The following is a 21,883-nucleotide window of genomic DNA, read 5'->3' as shown; positions in this document are numbered from 1 at the left end:
CTCCAGTTGGGAAATATTGACGACAGTCGGGTTCTTCTTGGTGGGCCTTGATTGTCGAACACTAGAGAATGAAAGCCGAAGCTGAGGACAGAAACTAAATTGAGAAAAGAGAGTAAACACACACCAGGCGAGAGTAGCCTTTAAATTGGGTTTGTGGCTCAGTCAAATCTCAACCCTAGTTCGCTTTAACATCAGCCGTGTACAACCCTTGACACCCAACAAACAACCTCGTAAAGAGTTGAACACAGATCAAATGGCCACTCAAGGGAGAGGCCAAGTGAAGCGAACATACCATGCATGAAACGAACTCCTTGCTTTAGGCTCTAGAACAGACTTGTCTTAAACTTATCAGTGGCACTGTATTGTGTACACATGATAGGCCCTATTTCGTCAAATAACTGATTTGCTACGATTGAAAGCAAGGCACGACAAAAAAAATCTATTGGCAGAATAAATTAAATTGATATTAACGCAGAATATCCGTCCTTTGTTCGTTAGTCTTGACTCAATGACTATTACATAGCTATCTTGACAGGTAAAAGAAACAACAGAAAGAGAAAAAGAAATCAATGATGACCATCAATCAGGAGAACGTGGCAGCTGGCTCGTTCTCTACCAATACTGGGCCAAAATTGAGCCAAGAAAAGGCGCCCCAGTGTAATGGAAGGAAGACGACGAAGAAGTTGCAAGAGGATGAAGGGCAAAAAGACACCATGGACGAACGTGCATGCCGTGGGTAATATTTTATACAAAAGAATCACAAACGCCGATTGAGCATTTACTCAGGCTTCTTGCCAACCATGAGGTACATGGGGGTGAAGAGGTTCTTCTGAGCACCCTCGACCAAACAGTCAGCGGCAACAGCCAGACTGTCGGCGGTCTTCTGAGAACCGCGGGGGAAGAGACCGAACTTCTCGCCGGTACCGACAAAGCGGTGGGCGATACCACGGCCCCACCAGGTCATGCGGGCAATGGTAAAGAAGTCCCAGACCGAGCCCATGTGCTTGAAGGAGCCCGCCAGCGGGTAGTACCAGGGAATAGGGTCGGGGCGAGCAGCCAGATCCTCGTGGTGAGTGAGGTTGAAGCCAGCGTTCTTCATGGCCTCGATACCCTCGGAGATCTTGACCATGTTGGAGATACCATCACCCTGCTCAATACCGAGACGAATGCGACGGTGCTCGGCGTCATCGTTGTTGTAGTCATCAGTCATGAGCCACTCGTAGACGGCGAAAGTACCACCGGGCTTCAGAACACGGAAAATCTCGCTGTAGACACCAACGAGCTCAGGGGCGTGAACAGTAGCCTCAATGGCGTAGACAGCGTCGAAGCTGTTGTCAGGGAACTTCATCTGCATGAAGTCACCCTTGACAAAGGCCATCTTGTCGGAAAGACCCTGCTTCTCGGCGTAGTGAGTGGCGCGGTCAATCTGGTAGTCGTTGTTGTTCAGACCGGTAACGTGGGCACCGGTGAACTTGACCATTTCGCGAGCGGGACCACCAACACCACAGCCGACATCCAGAACCTTCATGTTCTCAGTGATACCGGCCTGGAGGGCAAGGTAGTGCTCGTGGCGGGCGATAGCCTGGTGGAAGGGCTCACCGTAGGCGAAACGGCAGAAGTGGAAGGAAGAACCCCAGCCATACTCGTAGAAGTCGGTGGCCAAGTTGTAGTAGCTGGAACAAGATTATCAGTACGGGTGTCGATCACCAGATAAGAGAAGGGAAAAGAAACATACTGTCGGGTCAGGGTAGCGTATTCAGCCTTGCGAGCCTATCACACACGACATGTTAGTCACTCAATCAACCACTTGCAATGCGCAAATGCCTACCTCACGAATCTCGGGGGTCTCGTCGACGGCATCCTTGTTGTCCCAGTGCTTGAAGTACTCGTCGACAGCAGCCTTTTGCGCAGCAGCATCCTTGCCGCGCATGGCAGCAAAACCACCCTGGGCCTTGGCAGACTTGCCATGGAGGGCCTTGTTGAAGGCGGCGTCACGCGCAACGTCCTCATGTTCGAGAGCAGAAGGGGCCATTGTGAAGAATTGCGAAGATTAAAAGGGGGTAGAAGTGGAATAAAAAGTCAATTTCCAAGGGAAAGACGAGGGTACACCAATTGAACGGGAGGTACCAAGAAGAGAAGAAAAAGAGCACCGGGTAGTGAAGTAGAACGACTGGAGAGGATAAAAGGGGGGGAATAAATACAGTCGAATCCGAAGCAACTTTTTGACAATCACCCACGGACCCCCTGAGACCTGGGGTGGCCACACCTTTTTGGGCGGCGGAAGGTGGCAGTTCCGGCGCGGTGGCTCCGTGGCGGTGCGCGGCTGGCCCAGTTGCCGGGCACGTGATGAGTGCACCAGCCACACGCCACTTCAGAGTTGATAATCCATGCTCTCTCAGACCACCTTTCGGACGTCCACCTTTCTCGCTTCCGTCATGCCTCCTCAAATTAAGCATGACCTGAATCGCTCGGGATGGGAGTCGACCGACTTTCCGTCTGTCTGCGAGAACTGTCTCCCGGAGAACCCATATGTGCAGATGATTAAGGAAGATCATGGCGCAGAGTGCAAGATTGTAAGTTTCGTGGTGCTTTCCCTGATAGCTACCCCAGAGCTCATGCTGACTCCTTTTGGTTAGTGTACACGCCCATTTACTATCTTCCGGTGGAAGGCCGATCGAACCTCACGACAGAAGCGATCGATTATCTGCCTGACATGCGCGCGCCTGAAGAACTGCTGCCAATGCTGCATGCTCGATCTTTCGTTCGGTCTGCCCATTGTCGTCCGTGATGCTGCCCTCAAGATGGTCGCCCCGGGTCCGGAAAGCTCTATCAATCGTGAATTTTACGCGCAGAACCACGAAAAGGAAATTGAAGAAGGCCGCGGCGCTATTGAAGAATATGAAAAGACCGACGACAAGGCTCGCGAGCTTTTGCGGCGCCTCGCCAACAGTGAACCGTACTATCGCAAGCCGCGTCGGATCGACGGTCCTACCGAAAAAGAGGAAGCAGAGCAGTCTACATCCACAGATCAACCACGAACAAACAGTCGCTATGGAAATGGACCCGGACCGATTCGCACTGGTGAAAGTCGCGTTGGCAACCGCCTCCCAGGCCGTGGAGGTCGTGGTGGTGGCAGTGGTCGGGGTGGTCGTCCATTCCCTAGCACCGCACAACTGCCGCCCTCGGCTGAAGACATTCGTCCTCCTGCGGACCCTAATGTTCTTTCTCTCTTTGTCACAGGTGTGGAGGATGACCTCCCCGAACACACCTTACGCACTTTCTTCAGCAAGTTTGGTCAGCTCCGATCTCTCATTTGCTCTCATCGCTCCCACTGTGCCTTTATCAACTACGTAACTCGCGCCGATGCCGAAGCTGCGGCAGCCCACTGCCAAGGCAAAGCTATCATTGAAGGTTGTCCGCTCCGTGTCCGCTGGGGTAAGCCCAAGTCTCTTGACAACTTGGATCGCGAGGAGCGGATGGCAAACGCTCGCGAGGGCCGCCAGACCGTGGGATCCGTTGGCAAGGGAAAGCAAGTCGACAGACGAGCTGTCACTGCAGGAGAGGGTGCTGACCAAGAACAAACTCGGACACACGTTGTTGCACCACCACCTGGATCCGGTGAGGTTCAGTACGCCAGCATGAACGGCGACTGAACATAACTACTGAACAAAAGTCGCGAGTTTTGCCATTGCTCAGATTGGGGTTGCATGTAACTTAGGTTCGGAGCGGGCGTTATCAAGGATTGGGCTTCTTTTATGCTTATGCAGATCTATGTACTTAAACCAAAAATACCCCGGGGACGCCAATGATAATAAAAGAGTCGGGTATCTTATTATACATGTCCGGTCACTGTCCTAGTTGCTTCTGTAGATGGGCATGTCTTGACCTGCACCTAGACGATTTGAGAATCGGCCTTGCGCAAGCGACAAATAGGCATCTTTTTGGACAATTATTGGACCGGAGAATTCGCTTGAACCAAGCATGATGGCACTGTGTCTGTCACTCATGAGGAGCAAGCCTTGTGGATCTTCACATCCTGTCCGCCAACTTTAATGGAGTCGTTATCACCGCGTTCGATCTGTTCGTGGATGTTGAGTTCTGTGGCAAGTGTGTGGTTAGCCATTTACCCCTGACCTAGAAACCCGACAGTTCAGATTGAATGAATACATACCCCACTTCGCTTCCTCGTTGCCCTTCTCCCTGGAGCCTTGTACGATGTTGTGGCGCAGGATGTTGGCAACCTCGATCGCATGATTGATTTGCATGCCAGTGTCGACGGCCGGACGGCGATTCTTCTCAAAGTTTTGGCGGGCCTCCTGACGAGCAGCAAGGAGGACAGGGAGATCGTCTGCAAAGCAATTGTCAATAAAAGGAACGAGTATGCCGGAATGGCGGATCATGTCAGGCAAACGAACTGTGGAAAACAACACGGGTGGCGCGGAGCACTTGGCGATAGGCGCTCTTCGCGGATACGGCAGTGGCAGTGGACATGATGAGTTGCTGGAATTTACCACAAGGAAAATATACAGAGGTGATGTATGCAACAAAAGGAAGAGACGCCGGGATCTCAAGTCTCGAATCTCCGGATCGCCTCATCGCTGATTGGGCGGAGAGGCGGCAATTCGGGGCAGAAAAAAAGGTATGCAAAAAAATCAACGCGGGACATTCAGGCATTTACACACAACTTGGGACCATCACCAATACCCTCCACAATGGCCTCTGTTCAAGTTGTCAATGCTACCCTCCCTACCCTGCCTCAGGGCTGGGCTGGCGAGAAGGACTTTAAGACTGTTGGTGCCCTTTCTGGTGCCACTCAGCGCAACGTGGAGCCTGTTGGCCCGCACTTCCTGGCTCACGCCCGCAGAGTAAGATATGCCTGGTTATTCGAATTTTTTTTTCCAATATAACTAACAATTTTATAGAAGCGCAACAACCGCACTTTCTCCGAGGATGAGCGCATTCAGGCCCAGCACAACGTCAAGAAGACTGAGGTTGAGGAGGATGATGACATCTCCGAGGATGAGGATCCTATGATGCTCGCCCGTGAGGCCAAGGACTGGAAGGTTTGTGTTCCGAACCACTTAATAACACTTTGCTTTGATAGATAGATTCTAACTACGGATAGGGCCAAGATCACTACGCCGTTCTCGGTCTGTCCAAGCACCGTTACCGTGCTACCCCCGATCAGATTAAGCGTGCCCACCGCAAGAAGGTTCTCCGTCACCACCCCGACAAGAAGGCCGCCATGGGCAAGAGCGATGAGAACGACAGCTTCTTCAAGTGTATCCAGAAGGCCACTGATCTGCTTCTGGACCCCACTCGCCGTCGCCAGTTCGATTCCGTCGACGAGGCTGCTGAGGTTGAGCCTCCTACCAAGAAGCTGTCCGGCAGCAAGTTCTACAAGGCCTGGGGCCCCGTCTTCGATGCCGAGGGTCGCTTCTCCATCAAGCAGCCCGTGCCCCAGCTCGGTGACGAGAACAGCACCCAGGAGCACGTCGAGACCTTCTACAACTTCTGGTACAACGTCGACAGCTGGAGGACCTTCGAGTACCTCGATGAGGATGTTCCCGATGATGGAGAGAGCCGTGACCAGAAGCGTCATGTCGAGAAGAAGAACGCCAACGCCCGCCGCAAGCGCAAGACTGAGGATACCGTCCGTCTGCGTGAGTTGGTTGACGAGTGTCTCGCTTCCGATGAGCGTATCAAGAAGTTCAAGCAGCAGGCTCGTGCCGGCAAGGATGCTAAGCGTCTTGCCAAGGAGGCTGAGATCAAGCGCCTGAAGGACGAGAAGGAGAAGGCCAAGGCCGACGAGGAACAGCGCAAGAAGGACTCCGAGGAGGCCGCCAAGGCTGACCGTGAGAAGAACAAGAAGGCCAAGGAGGCCGCTAAGAACGCTTCCAAGAAGAACAAGCGTATCCTCAAGAGCTCCGTCAAGGATGTCAACTACTTCGCCGCCTCCGGCGAGGCTACCGCTGCTGAAGTCGACAGCGTTCTCACTGATGTTGACCTCATTATGGGCAAGATTGACGTTGATGAGCTCGCTGTTCTCGCCGAGAAGCTCACTATTGCTGGCAAGGACAGTGCTGCCGTCAAGACCGCCTGGACTGGTGAGGCTAAGCGCCTTGTCGACGCTGGCAAGCTGAAGGACGGCGAGGCCAAGGCCTTTGCTTAAATTCTCTGCCTTATAGATGAGGGGCAGCCTTTGGCTTCCCTGATGATGAATATTCACGCCACATAGAGTAGAAAAACTTTGGGACTAGTTCTTTCAAGCCATTTTTGATCCTAGATCATTTCCTCCATCTCGTTGCATTTTTCTATTGCCATTCGTATGCCCTCGTACCAAGTGATACATGTTTACTTTTAGTCTTTTCCCACTTGACCTTTACATGATCTGATTCTACACGTAACGCAGCTGAAAAATGACAAGAAAGATGAAGGTAGAGAGGGGAAGTTGGAACACATATAATGCATCAATGTACCTGTTTTCGATATCTTTAGAGCTCTACAGTAGTCAGGTGCGCAGCTTATGATGAATTCTGCCATGCCCTCCTTTCCACAACCTGAGACCCAGATGCAGTCCTGAACACAGAAGTCGACGATGGCATTGGATGCAGAGCAACCGGCTCCCGCTCTTGAGCGCGCTTGTTCGATCGTTTCTTGATCCAAGGAAACAGATTGAAAACCCCCCCACAGATAAAGATCCCAATCCACAGAACCAATTCCGTGCCATAGATGATGATGCCCAGAACATCGATCGACTTTCCAAACACTATCACCAGGTCAGCAAGTATCCTCGTCCAACTCGAGAACCTGAACTCACAAACAGACACGAGGGAGAATAGATCTCCAGCAGCATCAATCCCCACAAAAATAAAACTAATCCCCCTCACCGTCCGGTGAACATAGATATCCCAATAATGTCTCAAAACACCCGCAGCAAGAAGACAAGCACTCAAAACTGCCATGACAATAAGCGGCCATTCAAGTCCGCGGTCCTTCGCAGCACGCAACGCAAAAACAAGCCCTACTTCGATACCACCTAGTATCAGCAGCAGCGAGGTAACCGCAGCCGTGCATTTCGCGATCGAGTATTTCTACCCCAAAGTCAGCCCGAATCAACCTTCGAGACGATCGCCCGCAGAGAACACACTTTTCCATAGTACAAACACTGAGCCCAAGTGATCAAGCTCAAAGTGGTCAATATCTGCGGCTGAACCCGCAGCGCAATGTTGAATTCTTCAACGATGTTGTATACGCCCAGTGGGACGCCCGCCGAGGCCCATAGTAGCATCATTGAGCCTTGGAGGCCTTCTGTGTCGTGTCCTCTGTAGTTGATGATGATTTGAGGGAGAAGCTAATGCATGTGTCAGCGGATAGGCCAGTCGATAAGTTATGTCTATATTCTGGGAATTGCAGACCTGGATTGACCAGCAAACCTGTATTCGGGATGTGTTAGTTGTGGGTTGAATGATGAATAGGCGATTGGATGTGAGCATACCGCGCCCAGAGTGCCGAGTACATTTTCCGCTACTGGGTTGTTCATTTTTCGGTCTATGCAGGGAATGAGGACATTTTGATGTAGACGGGGATGATTGACGAAGTTGGTGTGGGTCTTGTTTCCTGGAATTCTTACTGGTTCACTCTATACACTGTGTTCATAGGATCAGATTATGATTATGCGTCGAGTTAAATATTCTACGCTACTTGATGGATTGGTTACTGGAAATGGCTACACTGGACGATGCAAGTTTATACTTGGGGAGTTGCTTCACACTTCTTGTTAAGGGATCCCAGTGCTGATGAAGTGTTCCGATACTACAAATCAAACAGTAATTATCCTATCAGATGAACCCAACCAATCATCTTTAGTTCGGCTCGCTAAGTTCAAGGGTCCAAAGTCCGACTTGCAGATGGCTTACCAAGTACCCCGCTTCGGCCTTAAGATGGAGCTACGCATATAAGCTGAATAATGATGTTTTCTTACACAGTTCGGCCTTCGGGCTCCTATTATTTGAAAGCGCGGCTTAAATGTGTCAGAATCCCGCCCATAGTAAGGCTCGCAAGGGTCATAAGGATAATAATATAAAAAGGTACTGGTCGCACTGCATCTATCATACTCATCTCCACTGTATACTTCTCCATATTCAAGACGAAACCTCGGATATTCAACACTCAAAATGTCCACAATCCTCGTTACAGGAGCCACTGGCAAACAAGGCGGCTCACTGATCAAGAACCTTCTCAGCAAGAATGCGCCCTTCCAGATACTCGCTGTAACCCGCAATATCCAGTCCCCCGCCGCACAAAAGTTGTTACAACAGTCACCCAAGATCAGACTTGTACAAGGCGATCTTGATCGCCCGGCAGAGATCTTTGAACAAGCACGCGGTCTTACTAAAGAGCCGATCTGGGGTGTTTTCAGTGTTCAGGTATAACAAAGCTTTTTCCGACTAGTTGCTATACTCTTGATAGGTTACAGCAATACTGACCAGATAACCCTAGCTCGCAATCGGCAACGGATCGTCAGAAGAACCCCAAGGAAAATCCCTCATCGACGAATCGATCAAGCACGGCGTCAAGCATTTCATCTACAGCTCCGTCGATCGAGGCGGCGCCAAATCGTCCGAAAACCCAACTCAAATCCCGCACTTCATCCACAAACACAACATCGAAAAACACCTGCTTGCCAAGTCCCCTGGAAAAATGGGCTGGACAATCCTCCGCCCTGTCGCCTTCTACGAAAACCTCACACCAGACTTCTTCGGCAAGATCTTCGCAACATCCTACAATATGGTCCTGAAGGGGGCCCCGCTGCAGATGATCGCCGTCAGCGACATTGGCGCTGTCGCGGCTGAGGTCTTTATGAATGCGGATGCGTACAAGGGACGCGCTATCTCGCTGGCTGGTGATGAGTTGACATATCCCCAGTTTAAGGAGATCTTTGAGAAGAGGACCGGGCAGACGCTGCCTACTACTTTCAGACTGCTTCCTACTCTGTTTATGGCTCTTGTTAAGGATATGGGGTATATGTTTCAGTGGTTCCATGATGATGGATTTGGGGTTGATATTGAGGAGGTGAAGAGGATTCATCCTGATGTCAAGGACTTTGAGACTTGGTTGACTACTGAGAGTGAATTTGTGAAGAAGTAGACTGGATTATTATTTGGTCGACTGTGGATTTCATGTGGTTGTGGTGGAAAGGTAATTAATATTAATATTGAAATCTCCTAATTGAAAAGAATAATTGAAAAGTTTCTACTCTGCCTGCCAATTACAGAGGTCTCTTCTTGGAAAATAGAGTCATATACTTTCACCTTCTGTCGACTATTTCACCACTGTCTAGGTCTTTTTTTCATACTTTCCAGAAACGACGTCTTCTAGCAACAAAGCGACTTGAAGGGGGTCGATAGAATTACTATAGATATCATGCAGACATTTAAGATAGGAACAATTTAGCAAGAAATCATGAATGAAGCATCAAGATCAATAGCACAACTATGAGAATCATCAGCGGTGAAATCACCAGGCTCTCTCCCGAACCTCGAACGCCATGCCGTAAATGACGTTGTTGGCTGACCCGCGCACTAGAGTCGGGTGTACCCCCACATCTGAATTCCCAGCCCAGGAATTTCGCCGAGTGGAGTTTGTGCCAACCCGGCATTTGGAGGATCTTGGCAAGGCTGGTGCAGGAGGCTATAGCATTGCATTTCGGGATTGGGTTGCTTGGTACAATACTTGAGGGCTTGGTGAATCAGAGTGCGACCAGACCTGAGATCCGCTGAACAGGCATTTTCATGGATGATGATACAATGGGAGGCTTGTTCAATCCTCAGCATGGAAATCATATCCGAATGAGTGTGATCTAACGATCGAACAGAGTGAAAATCAAGGTCTAGAATTATGGGTCTGGCTAGGCTTAGTACCTGAGCCGTCACGGATACAAAACTGATAAGAGCAACCACGGTAGGCGTCAAGAAACAAGATTGCCATGTCGATCGCAGAGAAATTTCCTCTCGGTCAGATGGCAGCCGCATGGTTGTCACTTGATGATCCAGCCACCCCGAGATCGTCTGCATTTGCCTCCCGACACAACGAAAATAGAAACACCAGGAACTGGTGAGGCAGAGCAAGACCCTGCCACAGAACCCCAGAGAGTACGCGGCTTCGCAAGATGGCGCACCCCACTTCCCCTAACGAGTTTAAATGATCGTCGTTGGCATGAGGTCATTGGGAATGGACCGTTGTCGGGGGTCGCCGGGTTGCTACAGTGCTGTACAGTCGGCTGTGCGATATGCTTGACATGCGAAGCATGAGATCGCGGAGAGAGAATGTACAGTCCATGCATGTCAGAGATCCGATGCAGGGCCAAGACGAAGTATACGTATGCTCGTCGTAATCGGTGGCTGAAACAGAAAAGGGACGGGAAGTCAAAATGGCTGTGGATCATTTTAAACTGGATCGGAGTCCCTGAACGTTGAGCGCAAATTTATACTTAAGTTGCCCACCCCCAGACCCTGATCGTGCTGCTGTGTTCTATAAACCTCTCTACAAAGTTCCTTCTCAGGCCCAGGCCTCCTACATTCGTTCACAGAACCCAAACAATACAACAAATACCTCCCCCACAATGTTGCCCTCCTCTCTCCGCCTGTGCCTGCTGGCCGCAACCCTCTTCCTGGTCAACATGACAACCGCCTTCCCCCTCCTCAGCCGTGATATCGATTGGTCCTTCACGCTCTTCCCCACCTCCTCCTGCAACGCAACTGGCGATCCGCACGCCGGCTCCGGCAGCACTGGCTGTCGCGCAGACCTCAACAGCGTCGCCTCGGCGTATACCCTCAACTCCGTCACCGAGGGCTGTCGCATCCAATTCTTCGACAACACCATGTGCGATGAGACCGAACTCTCCGATGTGGCGGGCCAGGTCACTTCCACCAACACCTGCCGCATGGCCGGTCCCCGCCGCCGGTATGGTTCTTATCAGGTGACCTGCGAGTGAAGGCGACAATTCACTGTCAGAGACATGCTTGCCCATGAATACAGTAGTGTCTTCCGATCTCGAGTATGATCTTGATCTCGATCTCGGGCTGGTCCCAGGATCAATTGTGCAACTCGGAATGTTTTTCTCCGTTTGGTCTTTTCGGATTGGCTGGTTTACGTTGGACATTGAGTGATCCTTCGGGCGCGAACATAGAACTTTTAATGATACCCTTTAGACAAATGAAATGAATTCACGATCTGCCAATTTCTCTACAGTATATCCATCATACGCGCGCAGGGTCTGTCCGACACTGTCGATCCCCGTGATCGGCGTGTTCAGGGATACGCCAGACACTCACTGTTGAGCACTGCATAGGGGCTTGGATTGTGCTGGACGCGTATGCCTTTCCCCTCACATGCTTTACCCCGATTTCGAGTAAATTAAGTTACAGATCGGATCGAGTCTCCATTGCACGATGGCCCATTTGCTGTCAGCTTACTGCAGGGTCGGGTGAAACGGCGACACGCAAGGGGGCCAACCTGATACATGGACACCGGGGTTTAGGCCCGTGGAGAACTGATTGGACGTCGCCCCTGAGCATAGACTCAAGGCTTAATTTGCCAGGGTTTCCACCTTTAATCTGTGTTGAATGAGTGCACGGAGTAATGGGTATTTGGTCTATTGCTTCATTTGTGGATCATTTTAGTCATTTCTTCGGTAGTCCAGCTTACCAATGCTTTTGAGCTTCACGATGTCCGGCATTTTGTCGGGACGGCTTGCCGATGATTAACCGATGGTGGATTGGTAGATGCCATGAAGGACAGGCCTATAGAGGAACTATTGGTGATTGATAATCTACAGCGGGTTTTACTTTGCCCCTTTCCGAGGGCTTCGGACCGATACTTCGGATGGTGTTGACCGTCTCATGGTCGCAAAGAAGCTGTGGTCTATAAGTTGCCGGTTCAGAGTCCTAGATATCTCTTGTGTGTTGCAATACGTGTACGTGCCATGTCCAATTTGCCAAGGTTGTATTTGCATACATCATTACTGCGAGGAAAGGGAAGAATTTAAGCTCGCGAGTTGCTCCGGCTCGCGTTCGTATTCGTTTTTCTTGGCATGTTCGGATATACAGCAAACGCATTTCTCTTGAGAACCTGGCCTGACGGAATTAAGCAAGAAATTTCTGCGCCAGCGAAAACCCCTTCTAGAAGATGATGTTCAACTCTCATTAGTCCCCGATCTACTAGTTCCTCGGAGATAAGCCAAGGGGTTTCCTAAAATGGAATATCCAACCCTATCGCCGGAAACGGTTCGCGCATAGCAACGTCGTGGCATCACTATTTATACGGGCCTGTCGCAGTTTCTTTCACCCATTCCTCATCGAGCATAACATGACTGTCACCCTCGAGGCTGAGAAAGGCAATGAAATGCCCCCGGCGCCGGTCTCGTTCTTCGATTCATCGTTGAAGGAGACGCGCCGGCGAGTATTCTACCAATGGGCCCGCACTCGTGAGTAATGTTAATGCAGAAAATGGCAGGAATGCTGACCCGGCTGTAGTCTCCATCCTCTGTATTTTTGTCTTTGTCGTTTTGTCTATCTTCTGGGGCTCCCAATACAGCACCGAAGACAAATTCAAAGCCCTAGATGTGTTTGTCGTTGACTTTGATGGTCAAGTTGATCCCTACCTGAGCAATGACACCATCATCGGACCTGCAGTGACAAACGTCACCAAGAAGATCCTCGCCTCTGATTCAATTCACCTCGGCTATATAATCAAATCCCCAGCAGACTTCAACTATGATCCCTGGGCCGTGCGACAGGCAATCTACGACGAGCACGCCTTTGCCGCCGTGATCGTCAAGCCAAATGCGACGGCCCTGCTCCGCGACGCCGTATCAAACGGCAACAGCAGCTATGACCCCTTCGGCACAATCGAAACCGTGATCATCTCTGCCCGCGACCAAAACTCCTACTATACCTACGTCGATCCGGGCCTCGCAGTCCTACAGAATATGGTTCTCCAGGAATTCGGCCCACGATGGGTCCAGCATCTCATCTCAGACCCTTCACTAAACCTCTCCACCGTCCCCGCCCAAGCGATCAACCCAGGAATCGGGTTCACGAATATCGATCTGCGCCCCTTCACGCCAGCCGTTGCCGCCCCAGCCGTAACCATCGGCCTGATTTACCTGATCATCATTGCATTCTTCAATTTCCCCTTCCTGATGCCCGTCCACGCGCTATTCATGAAGCCAGACGGTCATCCGCCATTGAAAGTAGCGCATTGGATCATCTGGCGTATGATCTCCGCGATCGTGGCCTACTTCTTCCTCTCACTGTTCTACTCGCTTGTTTCCCTCGCATTCCAGATTCCATTCAGCAACCAACCCGCGCCGGATACCTTGTCCGCCAACAATGCGAATGCATATGGCCGTGGCTCGTTCGTGGTCTTTTGGATGCTGAACTGGGTCGGCATGGCGGCGTTGGGATTGCCGTGTGAGAATATGGCGATGATTTTGGGATTCCCGTGGAGTTCGTTCTTCTTAATCTTTTGGGTCATTACCAATGTCGCGACTGGGTTCTATCCTATCGAGTTGGCATCGGACTTTTATCGCTGGGGTTTGGCTTGGCCTTTGCATCGCAGTAAGTGTGGTTTCTTGCTTTCTACATCGGGATTGGGCTGACTTTTTCTACAGTTGTTGAGGCTTTGCGGACTATTTTGTTCGGCACTCATTCCCGCATCGGGTTGGACTTTGGTATTCTGTTCGCTTGGGTGGCTGCTTCGTTGGCCTTTTATCCCGTTGCGACTTGGATTTTGCGGTGGAAGATGAGGAATGGGTATTGAGACTCATAGTGACGTCTGGGTTTAATAGTAATGTGCCCATGGGTGAAAAGTTTTCATAGAATGCATTGGTTACGTCAATCCCAGCCTGGGGTTGACATATTGAGTTGGTGTTATACACGCTCACCTTGTTTCAGATACTACTTCTTGCAAATATTTCTTTATTTTTCAAAAGTGAATAATATTCTTTTAGATTCTCCGAGATGTCATTCAACGGTGTACTCCATAACTGTGTCATACTTCGGCATCAAGATCCGAGAAGTGCCAAGTCAAGTGAACTTTGTTTGCTCTGCCCCATGTGCCCCATCCTGGCCTTCTCATTCGTCCAACTCAATTTCAAGTCAGCCTCCAACCTGTACCTGCTCAGCCCTATAGATTTGCTGCAGCTGTCAGGTACCAGATGGACCTGTTTGAACTGTAACCGTCATGTCCATGCCAGTTTCACTCGTTTCGCACTTCTTCTTCTTCTTCTTCTTCTTTTCCTTCTCTCGTGAACCATCTCTCGTCTCAGATACCATCTTCTGCACCTCAATCCTTTCTCACGATGGCCACTACTCGTGAAACCAGTGTAATGGCAGGTGATTCATTCAACGAGCAAGCTCGTACCGAAGAAGCCCGCGAGCGTCGTCACCGGGCCCTAGCCAAAATCGACAATGCCCCCTTCGGTCTACAGCACATCCGCGCCGTGATCGTCGCTGGTGTTGGTTTCTTCACTGACAGCTACGACATCTTCGCCATCAACCTGGCTGTCGGCATGCTGGGTGTGGTCTACTGGCAGGGCGAGCACAAGGGCAAGATCCCCTCTGCTTCGGATACTGCTATCAAGGTGTCGACTTCGGGTGGAACTGTCCTCGGTCAGCTGTTCTTCGGCTGGCTGGCGGACCGTATTGGTCGCAAGCGTATGTATGGCATTGAGTTGATGATTATTATCATGGCTACTCTTACTCAGGCTTTGTCTTCTGCTTCTGTTGCTGTCTCTATTACCGGTCTGCTTGTTTTCTGGCGTGTTATCATGGGGATTGGTATTGGAGGAGATTATCCTCTTTCTTCTGTTATCACTTCCGAGTAAGTTGTCCGAAGATCAAGCGAAAGATGTCTGGCTGACTGCTTGGATAGGTTCGCGACTACCAAGTGGCGTGGTGCCATGATGGCTGCCGTCTTTGCCATGCAGGGATTCGGACAATTTGCTGCTGCCATCATTGCGTTGATTGTCACTGCTGGCTTCAAGGCATCTCTCGAGTCTGCCAAGGATGTTGGACACTGCACTGGTGTCTGTCAGTTGGCAGTTGACAAGATGTGGCGTGTGATTATCGGATTCGGAGCAGTTCCTGCCTGCTTGGCCCTTTACTATCGCTTGACGATTCCCGAGACCCCTCGATTCACTTTCGATGTTCAGCACGACCTGGTCAAGGCTGATGAGGATATCATTGCTTATCTCAAGGGCCAAAATGAAGGCCATCCTGATGAGATCGATCGTGCCCGCGTCTTGTATGGCAACACATTTGCGCCTCCCCAGCCAGGCTGGCGAGGCTTCATCGACCACTTTAGTCAGTGGGAGCATGGCAAGGTTCTTCTTGGTACTGCTGGATCGTGGTTCTTCCTGGACGTCGGTAAGTTTCTTTTAAACGGTCGTGGGTTCGACATGTTCTAACAGTTTCCAGCTTTCTACGGTCTGGGTCTCAACAATTCCATTATTCTCTCGGCTATTGGCTGGACTGGAGGCAAGAATGTCTACGAGATCTTCTATCGCAACGCAGTTGGCAACCTGATCTTGATTTGTGCCGGCGCCATCCCCGGCTACTGGGCCACCGTTGCAACAGTCGACATCATCGGTCGCAAGCCTATTCAGCTCCTCGGGTTCGGAATGCTCACGATTCTGTTCATCATCATCGGATTTGCTTACGATAAATTGATCCACACCCACAATGGTCTTCTTGCCCTGTACGTCATTGCCCAGTTCTTTTTCAACTTCGGACCCAATGCCACTACGTTCATTGTCCCCGGCGAATGTTTCCCGACTCGCTACCGTTCGACTTCACACGGTATCAGCGCAGCAACTGGCAAGGTCGGAGCAATTATCGCCCAGTGTGTCTTCGGTCCGCTCGTCCACCGCGGCGCAAAGAAGCCCGACGACTCGCCTTGGCTCAACCATGTTATGCAGATTTTCTCTCTGTTCATGCTATGTGGCTTTGCTACTTCTTGGTTAATCCCCGAGACTAAGAGAATGACTCTGGAGGTTCTCTCTGGCGAGCCCAATAGTTCAACCCCCGTCAGTCCTTGCGTGTTTGCCAAGGATGAGGACAAGACTCGCCTCCACGCTCCCCATGCAGTCACCACGTCTGTCCTCGCTGAGTAGGACCAACCCGCCAAAGAGTGAAGTGGTGCTTCGTAGTCGCTCTTGAATATTTTCCTTTGTTCCTTGATATTTGCAGCCCGCACAGCTCATTTTTAATGATTTCCAAATGTTCCTACTAATTATCCTGTGCTGGGAATTGCCATATCCCCAATCTTTCCGGCTGCTTCTCAGCGGAAAATATCGCTAATACAACTTGTATTGCTGATGAATTCTTTCAATTATGTAGGGACTCTTTATTGTAGTTTAAATTTATGATGTAACACAACGACTCATTTCTACGTATTCTCCCCTTGAGCATTATGGAGCTGTAACCTCATTCCAGGAAATGAGAGAGTTCAGCCCTTTGGCTTTGAATGTCCACGTCGAGTTTGCATCCGGGGACCAAGTTGAGTCCTCTTCACTTTCCCTTGCTTCTATGAGCAATGATCTTGATTTCGTCTCTCGGCACATTCTGTTATTAATTCTACGCTTGGAGTCACTCTTTGAACTCCGTCCAGTTCAGACATGGCACGTGTGTGTCCTTCACAGATTCAACGAGAGCAACAAGCCATTGCTACCCACCAATCCAATCAACCCCCAGGAAACTCCGCAGGTGCCATCATGTCTTCAGATCCTCACAATCTCACTGCAGCGAGCGAGGCCACAAACACCGCGGTGTCTCAGTTGGCCGACCAAGCTCTCAACAAGCATATCAACCATGCAAAAGATGCAACCGAGCTGCCACGCTCTCTGGCCACAACGCCAACTTCCAAGTCAACACCCAAGTCAAAACAGAACGAAACTCCCGAATTCACAAGCGTGACAACCTCACTCGCAACAGAACGCGAAGACCTCATCGCAGCGCTGAAACTAATCGCCGAATCCATCGCCCAACAGCGCCAAACCGCCGCCCGATCAATCCTCCACCACTGGCTCAGCTGGATCACAATGGGAACGATCCTCTCTGCCATCGTCTTCGTCATGTACAACAGCCCCTCAGACTACGGGCGTATAATCCTAACCAGCACAGGCGCCCTAATGACCTTCCTCCTCCTCACCAGAATCTCCGTCGCGGGATATCTCGACCTCGCCGAAGAAACAGGGACATGGAAATGGCTGTACGGGCCAGACACGAGCTTGAATATCCGCTGCGCAGAAAAGTGGCGCAACTACACCCTTCTCAAGAGCCACCAGGTCGACTTCGAGCGCGCGTACGACATTGTCCTTGTGGCGCGATACCAGAATGCCATTGTCGCCACGCTTGTCATGAGAGTCGTGCGGTGTGATGAGCCCGCTCCGGCGTCAGAGCTGACCTGCACCCCGGTGCAGGGCCTAGCGGGACAGAAGCACGCGGCGTTTATTCGCGCGTTGACTGTTGCGTATCGGTATCGGTATCTTGGGATTGGGGGGCGCTGCTTCGTGTGGCGGTTATGATGTGGCAGGAGAATGGGTGGATGTCGATTGAGTTTGCGAATCGGCATGCTTTGTCGCCGCAGGTTCTGCCGAGGCATTTTGTTTTTTCTTCTCGCGGTTTGAATCAGGCGTGGGTTGATCGTTTGCGCGCTTTGGTTGAGGAGTATAGCCGCGGTGTGGGGGTTTTCCCTTGGGTGCTTGATGAGGATTATCGTGGCTGTGATGGGAGGTTGCCTGAGTATCTTCGGCTTGGTGTTCAGTTTGAGAGATTGAGAGAGTCTCAGGTTGCTGGTGAGTTGCTTTTGTCTGGATTGAATTATTCTAGTGCGCGCCGGTGAAGACTTTGTTGGTTCTGGGGGATACTTCTTGTGCTGGTGGGACTGTTCAGCGCAGATCTCGCTCTCTGTTTCATTCCCTTCCTTGAAAAAAAGTCTTTCTAATTTCTGAATGAAATTGATGTTTCTATTGAAGTCAACATAGATGTGTCAGAACCCCCGACGAAGGAGATCTTGGTCGACACGCATCAGAGAAAGCCCCCCAAATGGCAAAGACGAACTTGATTAGAGGGCCAAGTCCCAGTGGACGTAACCTTTGCCAACCAAAGACACGCGCGATACGTGGCAATACATGCAGTAGGTGAACAGCAATCCGCCTCACTTTGCATGGTAGATGCAGTGAGACCAACAAATTCTCCAGGCAGCCATGTACGCACGAGAGAGCGAATAATCAGCGGGGAATAGATTGCAACAAAGTACGGCCAGCTTGGTTCCAAAGAGAGACTGTCCTCGACATAACTTGCTTCCATCCCAACCTATCTATGCCATCCATCGACACTGCGAGGACAAATCAGTACCAGCATCTATACTCACAAAATTAGATCTTAGCACTCAAGTCGGCAAGACGCGTAATTTCAAATCCAACGCGCTCTGCCAACAAACGCCAACCGTACACGGCATCACATGACGTCCTCGATGTTTCTTCCAATAGTCTGATGCCACATGTATTGCTGCATCTAACTAGGCTGTATTAGGTAGGAGACGGATTGGCGAGTTGGTTCAGGTGATGCGCATGGATATCAAAAAAGTACGCTTTTTGGTAGCATGCAACATCGCTAAGAGATACAACCAATGAAATCAACATCTTCAAGTTCCGGTGTAAGCCGAGCCAGATAACAAATGCCTTGGAAAGGCCAGCTGCGTAGAGGGCAATTGGTGGGCATATAAACTCGTACTTTTCTCCCTCTTTTGCCATGTTCCTTAACTTCTCTCCAACGGCGAGAATCATAAGTAGTCGCGAGCCTTTTCGGTCCGTTTCTTGCTTCTGTGTTCTCTTGCTATTTTTCTATTCTTCCGTCGGTTGACTGGAGGCTTTGCATAAAATGATATTTTGGCGGGTGACCAGTAAGTCATCTAGGGATCAATATGTTCCCGCGAAAGGGTTTGAGGCGCCCGGAGACAGGAGAATAGCTACGTCATATTCTCACAAGTATTGTGACGAAATGATGCTCAATGAAGCTCTCGAGAGGCATTTGCGATGGGATAATAGGGAGCCGACCCCCTTTATCTCTACATATGACAGTCAAGATCGGGCAGAGCAGGAAGCAGACCGGCGTATCGACGACAAGGAAGCGGAAGTGATTATTTGGGAAATCGTCGTGACCAATAATAAAGGTCGAGATTCTGTGGAATTGGTTAAAGCACGGGAGTTGGCCACAGAAGTTAAGCTTTATATTCCTAAAAAGGCGTGGAACAATTCGGAATGCGAAGTTTTGTTTTGGGGTCGTATTGCGCGTCGTCATATCGCTGGCTACACGAAATATACTAACAGTAAGGGGAGTAAGTGAAACACTCTAGTTATATGCAATTTGGATCGATATACTAATGTCTTTGGAGCAGAGTTGATGAACGGAGACTGGAGACCGTTGAATTGAATGATCATTTAGGATCAAGGCTTGAGAGAGGGGGAACGACGATGTGGAAATATCGATGGATGAATCAGTAGTTGGTGAATTATTGATAGGAAATAAATTGATGGAGGAAATATAAAGAACCATAGACCATATCTTTCACGACACTATCTGCTATACGGGATGATTCAACGGACTTACTGCTAAAACAGATGTAGAACTCAGTGTTCTATTCGAGTAAGTGAACGTAATTCATTCGTGCGTGTCTTCTTGAAAGCGCCGGGCAAATAGTTGGTTATCATTTCAGGATCCTATGGAGGGTTTGATATATACTTCGTGTCGGAGACGACCGGGGTTCACATCAATGCAATTACAAGCTTTCAATTTCCATATCAATATTCCAGCCAGAGGATAAAGACTATTAAATACCACAGCTACATAGCGAACCGATGAAACTTTCCAAATTCAGCCCAAACACAGCGAAATATTCCAAGTCGGCTGGTCATGCGGCAGAACCCGGGATAGCAACGCGCGCCCGCAAAACCAACCTCAAACCCCAACGGTCACTTATATCACCCCAGAACACCACAAACACCCCAAGAACATCCAATCCACTCCAAAATGTCCATTCAAAACATTGGTCTCCGCACACCAGGCGTCTTACCCGCCGTGTTCGGCGCGCAAGGAGCCTTCCTCCTCGCAAACGCATTCTACACAATGATCAACCCAAGCGCAGCGTCAAATCTCCCAGATTCACCACTAGGTGGGATCCCAGATCATACAGTGCAAGCGATGGGGTAAGCAGTCTAGTCTATCGTCTATGCCAACGGCCCCGAAAGTTGATGAATTGGAAACTAACACCATCATAGTCTGACATCTCTCGCGTTGGGAACATTCTATACTATCGCAGCTTACCAGCGCAACATTCCTATTATGGTTGCTTCGCTGCCCGGTCGGCTCATTGGTGCTTTGGTCTTTTATAGGAATGGTGGGGCTTGGGGCAAGGTTGCTGTCTGGGAGGCTTCGATGGGGGTTTTGACTGGTGTTGCACTTATTTGGGAGTTATATTTGTAGATCGTGGTAGAGGGTCAAGGGGTAAATTGTATAATACTCAATCTATAGAAAACTATTCTACTCTTTGTATGTTTGGTGTGAGTGAACGAAAGTACTGTGCTATGTCTCCTGCTAGATGTGTGGTAATGCCAAGGAAGCGAGCCATAAATCTGGAGTTTAAGAAGCCTGTTCCAAGAGCTAGCCTGTAAGCAACATGCATCGGCGTGGATACTCAAGTAGCCCAAGCCTTCGACACAGCCGACAAGAACGAAAAGAACGTGTCAGCAAGAGAACACCCGGATATAACCCGTGAGCCAATCTCCGACCCGCAAGCCGAGATACTGGAGTGCCCCGGACCGGCTTTTCTGGGTCAATTCCGGGGAAAGAGGGAGACAGAGAATGCGGTACAAGTGAGGTTCCTCTCCTTTATCCAGGTGCCGGGCAAAGCACACCATGGCCGGCTAATTTGGTGACGTCGCTGAAAGGCAGGCCGGCAATAGAAGGACCCGTCCGAAGCCGATTTGCGTAGGCTTGCACTTGGCGGCGGGAGGGGCAGTGTGGCGTGTGGATAGCGACAGGGGTTGATCAGGCTAAAATCGGGTGAATGCAAGCCCGGGGCTTGGGGGGATTTGGGGGGGTGGGTTGAATTGAGGGTTTTTGGGTTGTGGCTTGGGCTAAACACTTCTTTGGAAATAGGTGTGTATCTAGAATATATACAATCATAACAGTAGCTGTGTTTCAGGGAATATAATAGCCCACTAGTAAAGCGCGACGAAGCAACTCCAGATTTCACGCGCGGGGTCCGGGGTTCTCCATATGGAGACTGTGGGGCTCATCTTTTGAAGCGATACTTGATGCGAAGCAGTTGGAGTTAGGTGTTCAGACAATTCTAATAGAATCTGATTCAAATTCAAGTTCTGGATGGCAAGATTTGAGAAGTAGAACTTACTTCAAGCCACCCCGTGTATAGATTCACACCCATTTAGCCAGCCATGTCTCGGCCTGCCAACATCCACGGCTAAATCCCCGACTAAATCCCCGACTCGGATATGCACGGCCCATAGCTACGGTGACGGCTGTGCCGTCTCATAGCCTAGCCAAAGGGTCGGACCACGCGCCAGAACGAACGCGCCACGAAGCTTAGTCGCCAATGGGCTGATACCTCGATCCTGTTTTCCCCATGGGGCTAATGGCCCGGGGAATGAGCGAGTTCATTATCCGTAGTAGCCGGTCGAATAAATAACATGCAGATCCCCATGCAGAGAGCGCGTAGACATTGGTTTCTGCTTCTTTGTCGCTTCCAATCTCGATCTGAGCTCGCTTTCGCACCTGGTGTGGCTATTTTTCGATTTCAC

At 50.2% G+C, this 21,883-nt stretch overlaps 12 protein-coding genes across 12 annotated transcripts; 9 read left to right on the top strand and 3 right to left on the bottom strand.

Moving 5' to 3' along the window:
* Positions 1-778: 778 nt before the first annotated feature.
* On the bottom strand, positions 779-2,032 carry erg6 (sterol 24-C-methyltransferase; the record flags this gene model as incomplete). The annotated part of the gene is made up of 3 exons (XM_057125661.1): positions 779-1,673; positions 1,736-1,770; positions 1,829-2,032. The coding sequence occupies 3 exons, from the start codon at positions 2,030-2,032 to the stop codon at positions 779-781; spliced, it is 1,134 nt and encodes a 377-aa protein (XP_056987820.1).
* Positions 2,033-2,435: 403 nt separating this feature from the next.
* Positions 2,436-3,653, top strand: slt11 (Pre-mRNA-splicing factor ECM2; the record flags this gene model as incomplete). Its single annotated transcript, XM_057125660.1, has 2 exons — positions 2,436-2,573; positions 2,637-3,653. The coding sequence occupies 2 exons, from the start codon at positions 2,436-2,438 to the stop codon at positions 3,651-3,653; spliced, it is 1,155 nt and encodes a 384-aa protein (XP_056987819.1).
* A 350-nt stretch (positions 3,654-4,003) lies between these two features.
* N7511_003234 (LYR motif-containing protein) lies at positions 4,004-4,491 on the bottom strand (the record flags this gene model as incomplete). The annotated part of the gene is made up of 3 exons (XM_057125659.1): positions 4,004-4,098; positions 4,172-4,348; positions 4,416-4,491. The coding sequence occupies 3 exons, from the start codon at positions 4,489-4,491 to the stop codon at positions 4,004-4,006; spliced, it is 348 nt and encodes a 115-aa protein (XP_056987818.1).
* Positions 4,492-4,712: 221 nt separating this feature from the next.
* Positions 4,713-6,172, top strand: N7511_003233 (putative ribosome associated DnaJ chaperone Zuotin; the record flags this gene model as incomplete). The annotated part of the gene is made up of 3 exons (XM_057125658.1): positions 4,713-4,865; positions 4,923-5,063; positions 5,126-6,172. The coding sequence occupies 3 exons, from the start codon at positions 4,713-4,715 to the stop codon at positions 6,170-6,172; spliced, it is 1,341 nt and encodes a 446-aa protein (XP_056987817.1).
* A 352-nt stretch (positions 6,173-6,524) lies between these two features.
* N7511_003232 (PQ-loop repeat-containing protein) lies at positions 6,525-7,543 on the bottom strand (the record flags this gene model as incomplete). Its single annotated transcript, XM_057125657.1, has 5 exons — positions 6,525-6,769; positions 6,821-7,094; positions 7,151-7,354; positions 7,419-7,436; positions 7,499-7,543. The coding sequence occupies 5 exons, from the start codon at positions 7,541-7,543 to the stop codon at positions 6,525-6,527; spliced, it is 786 nt and encodes a 261-aa protein (XP_056987816.1).
* Positions 7,544-8,177: 634 nt separating this feature from the next.
* Positions 8,178-9,150, top strand: N7511_003231 (uncharacterized protein; the record flags this gene model as incomplete). Its single annotated transcript, XM_057125656.1, has 2 exons — positions 8,178-8,429; positions 8,503-9,150. 2 exons carry the CDS (start codon positions 8,178-8,180, stop codon positions 9,148-9,150), a joined length of 900 nt encoding a protein of 299 aa, XP_056987815.1.
* A 1,474-nt stretch (positions 9,151-10,624) lies between these two features.
* N7511_003230 (uncharacterized protein) lies at positions 10,625-10,996 on the top strand (the record flags this gene model as incomplete). Its single annotated transcript, XM_057125655.1, has 1 exon — positions 10,625-10,996. The coding sequence occupies one exon, from the start codon at positions 10,625-10,627 to the stop codon at positions 10,994-10,996; it is 372 nt and encodes a 123-aa protein (XP_056987814.1).
* Positions 10,997-12,369: 1,373 nt separating this feature from the next.
* N7511_003229 (SNG1 family protein) lies at positions 12,370-13,824 on the top strand (the record flags this gene model as incomplete). The annotated part of the gene is made up of 3 exons (XM_057125654.1): positions 12,370-12,487; positions 12,537-13,622; positions 13,676-13,824. The coding sequence occupies 3 exons, from the start codon at positions 12,370-12,372 to the stop codon at positions 13,822-13,824; spliced, it is 1,353 nt and encodes a 450-aa protein (XP_056987813.1).
* A 541-nt stretch (positions 13,825-14,365) lies between these two features.
* Positions 14,366-16,177, top strand: phoD (phosphate:H+ symporter; the record flags this gene model as incomplete). The annotated part of the gene is made up of 3 exons (XM_057125653.1): positions 14,366-14,886; positions 14,938-15,431; positions 15,483-16,177. 3 exons carry the CDS (start codon positions 14,366-14,368, stop codon positions 16,175-16,177), a joined length of 1,710 nt encoding a protein of 569 aa, XP_056987812.1.
* A 600-nt stretch (positions 16,178-16,777) lies between these two features.
* On the top strand, positions 16,778-17,590 carry N7511_003227 (uncharacterized protein; the record flags this gene model as incomplete). The annotated part of the gene is made up of 1 exon (XM_057125652.1): positions 16,778-17,590. The coding sequence occupies one exon, from the start codon at positions 16,778-16,780 to the stop codon at positions 17,588-17,590; it is 813 nt and encodes a 270-aa protein (XP_056987811.1).
* Positions 17,591-19,067: 1,477 nt separating this feature from the next.
* N7511_003226 (uncharacterized protein) lies at positions 19,068-19,499 on the top strand (the record flags this gene model as incomplete). Its single annotated transcript, XM_057125651.1, has 2 exons — positions 19,068-19,404; positions 19,465-19,499. The coding sequence occupies 2 exons, from the start codon at positions 19,068-19,070 to the stop codon at positions 19,497-19,499; spliced, it is 372 nt and encodes a 123-aa protein (XP_056987810.1).
* Positions 19,500-20,096: 597 nt separating this feature from the next.
* Positions 20,097-20,549, top strand: N7511_003225 (uncharacterized protein; the record flags this gene model as incomplete). The annotated part of the gene is made up of 2 exons (XM_057125650.1): positions 20,097-20,272; positions 20,345-20,549. 2 exons carry the CDS (start codon positions 20,097-20,099, stop codon positions 20,547-20,549), a joined length of 381 nt encoding a protein of 126 aa, XP_056987809.1.
* Between the last annotated feature and the right edge of the window lie 1,334 nt (positions 20,550-21,883).

The sequence above is a fragment of the Penicillium nucicola genome (genome assembly GCF_028828085.1).
Source record: "Penicillium nucicola strain IBT 29836 chromosome Unknown utg000002l, whole genome shotgun sequence".
Lineage (NCBI taxonomy): Eukaryota > Fungi > Ascomycota > Eurotiomycetes > Eurotiales > Aspergillaceae > Penicillium > Penicillium nucicola.
This window is presented reverse-complemented; position numbering and strand designations above follow the sequence as displayed.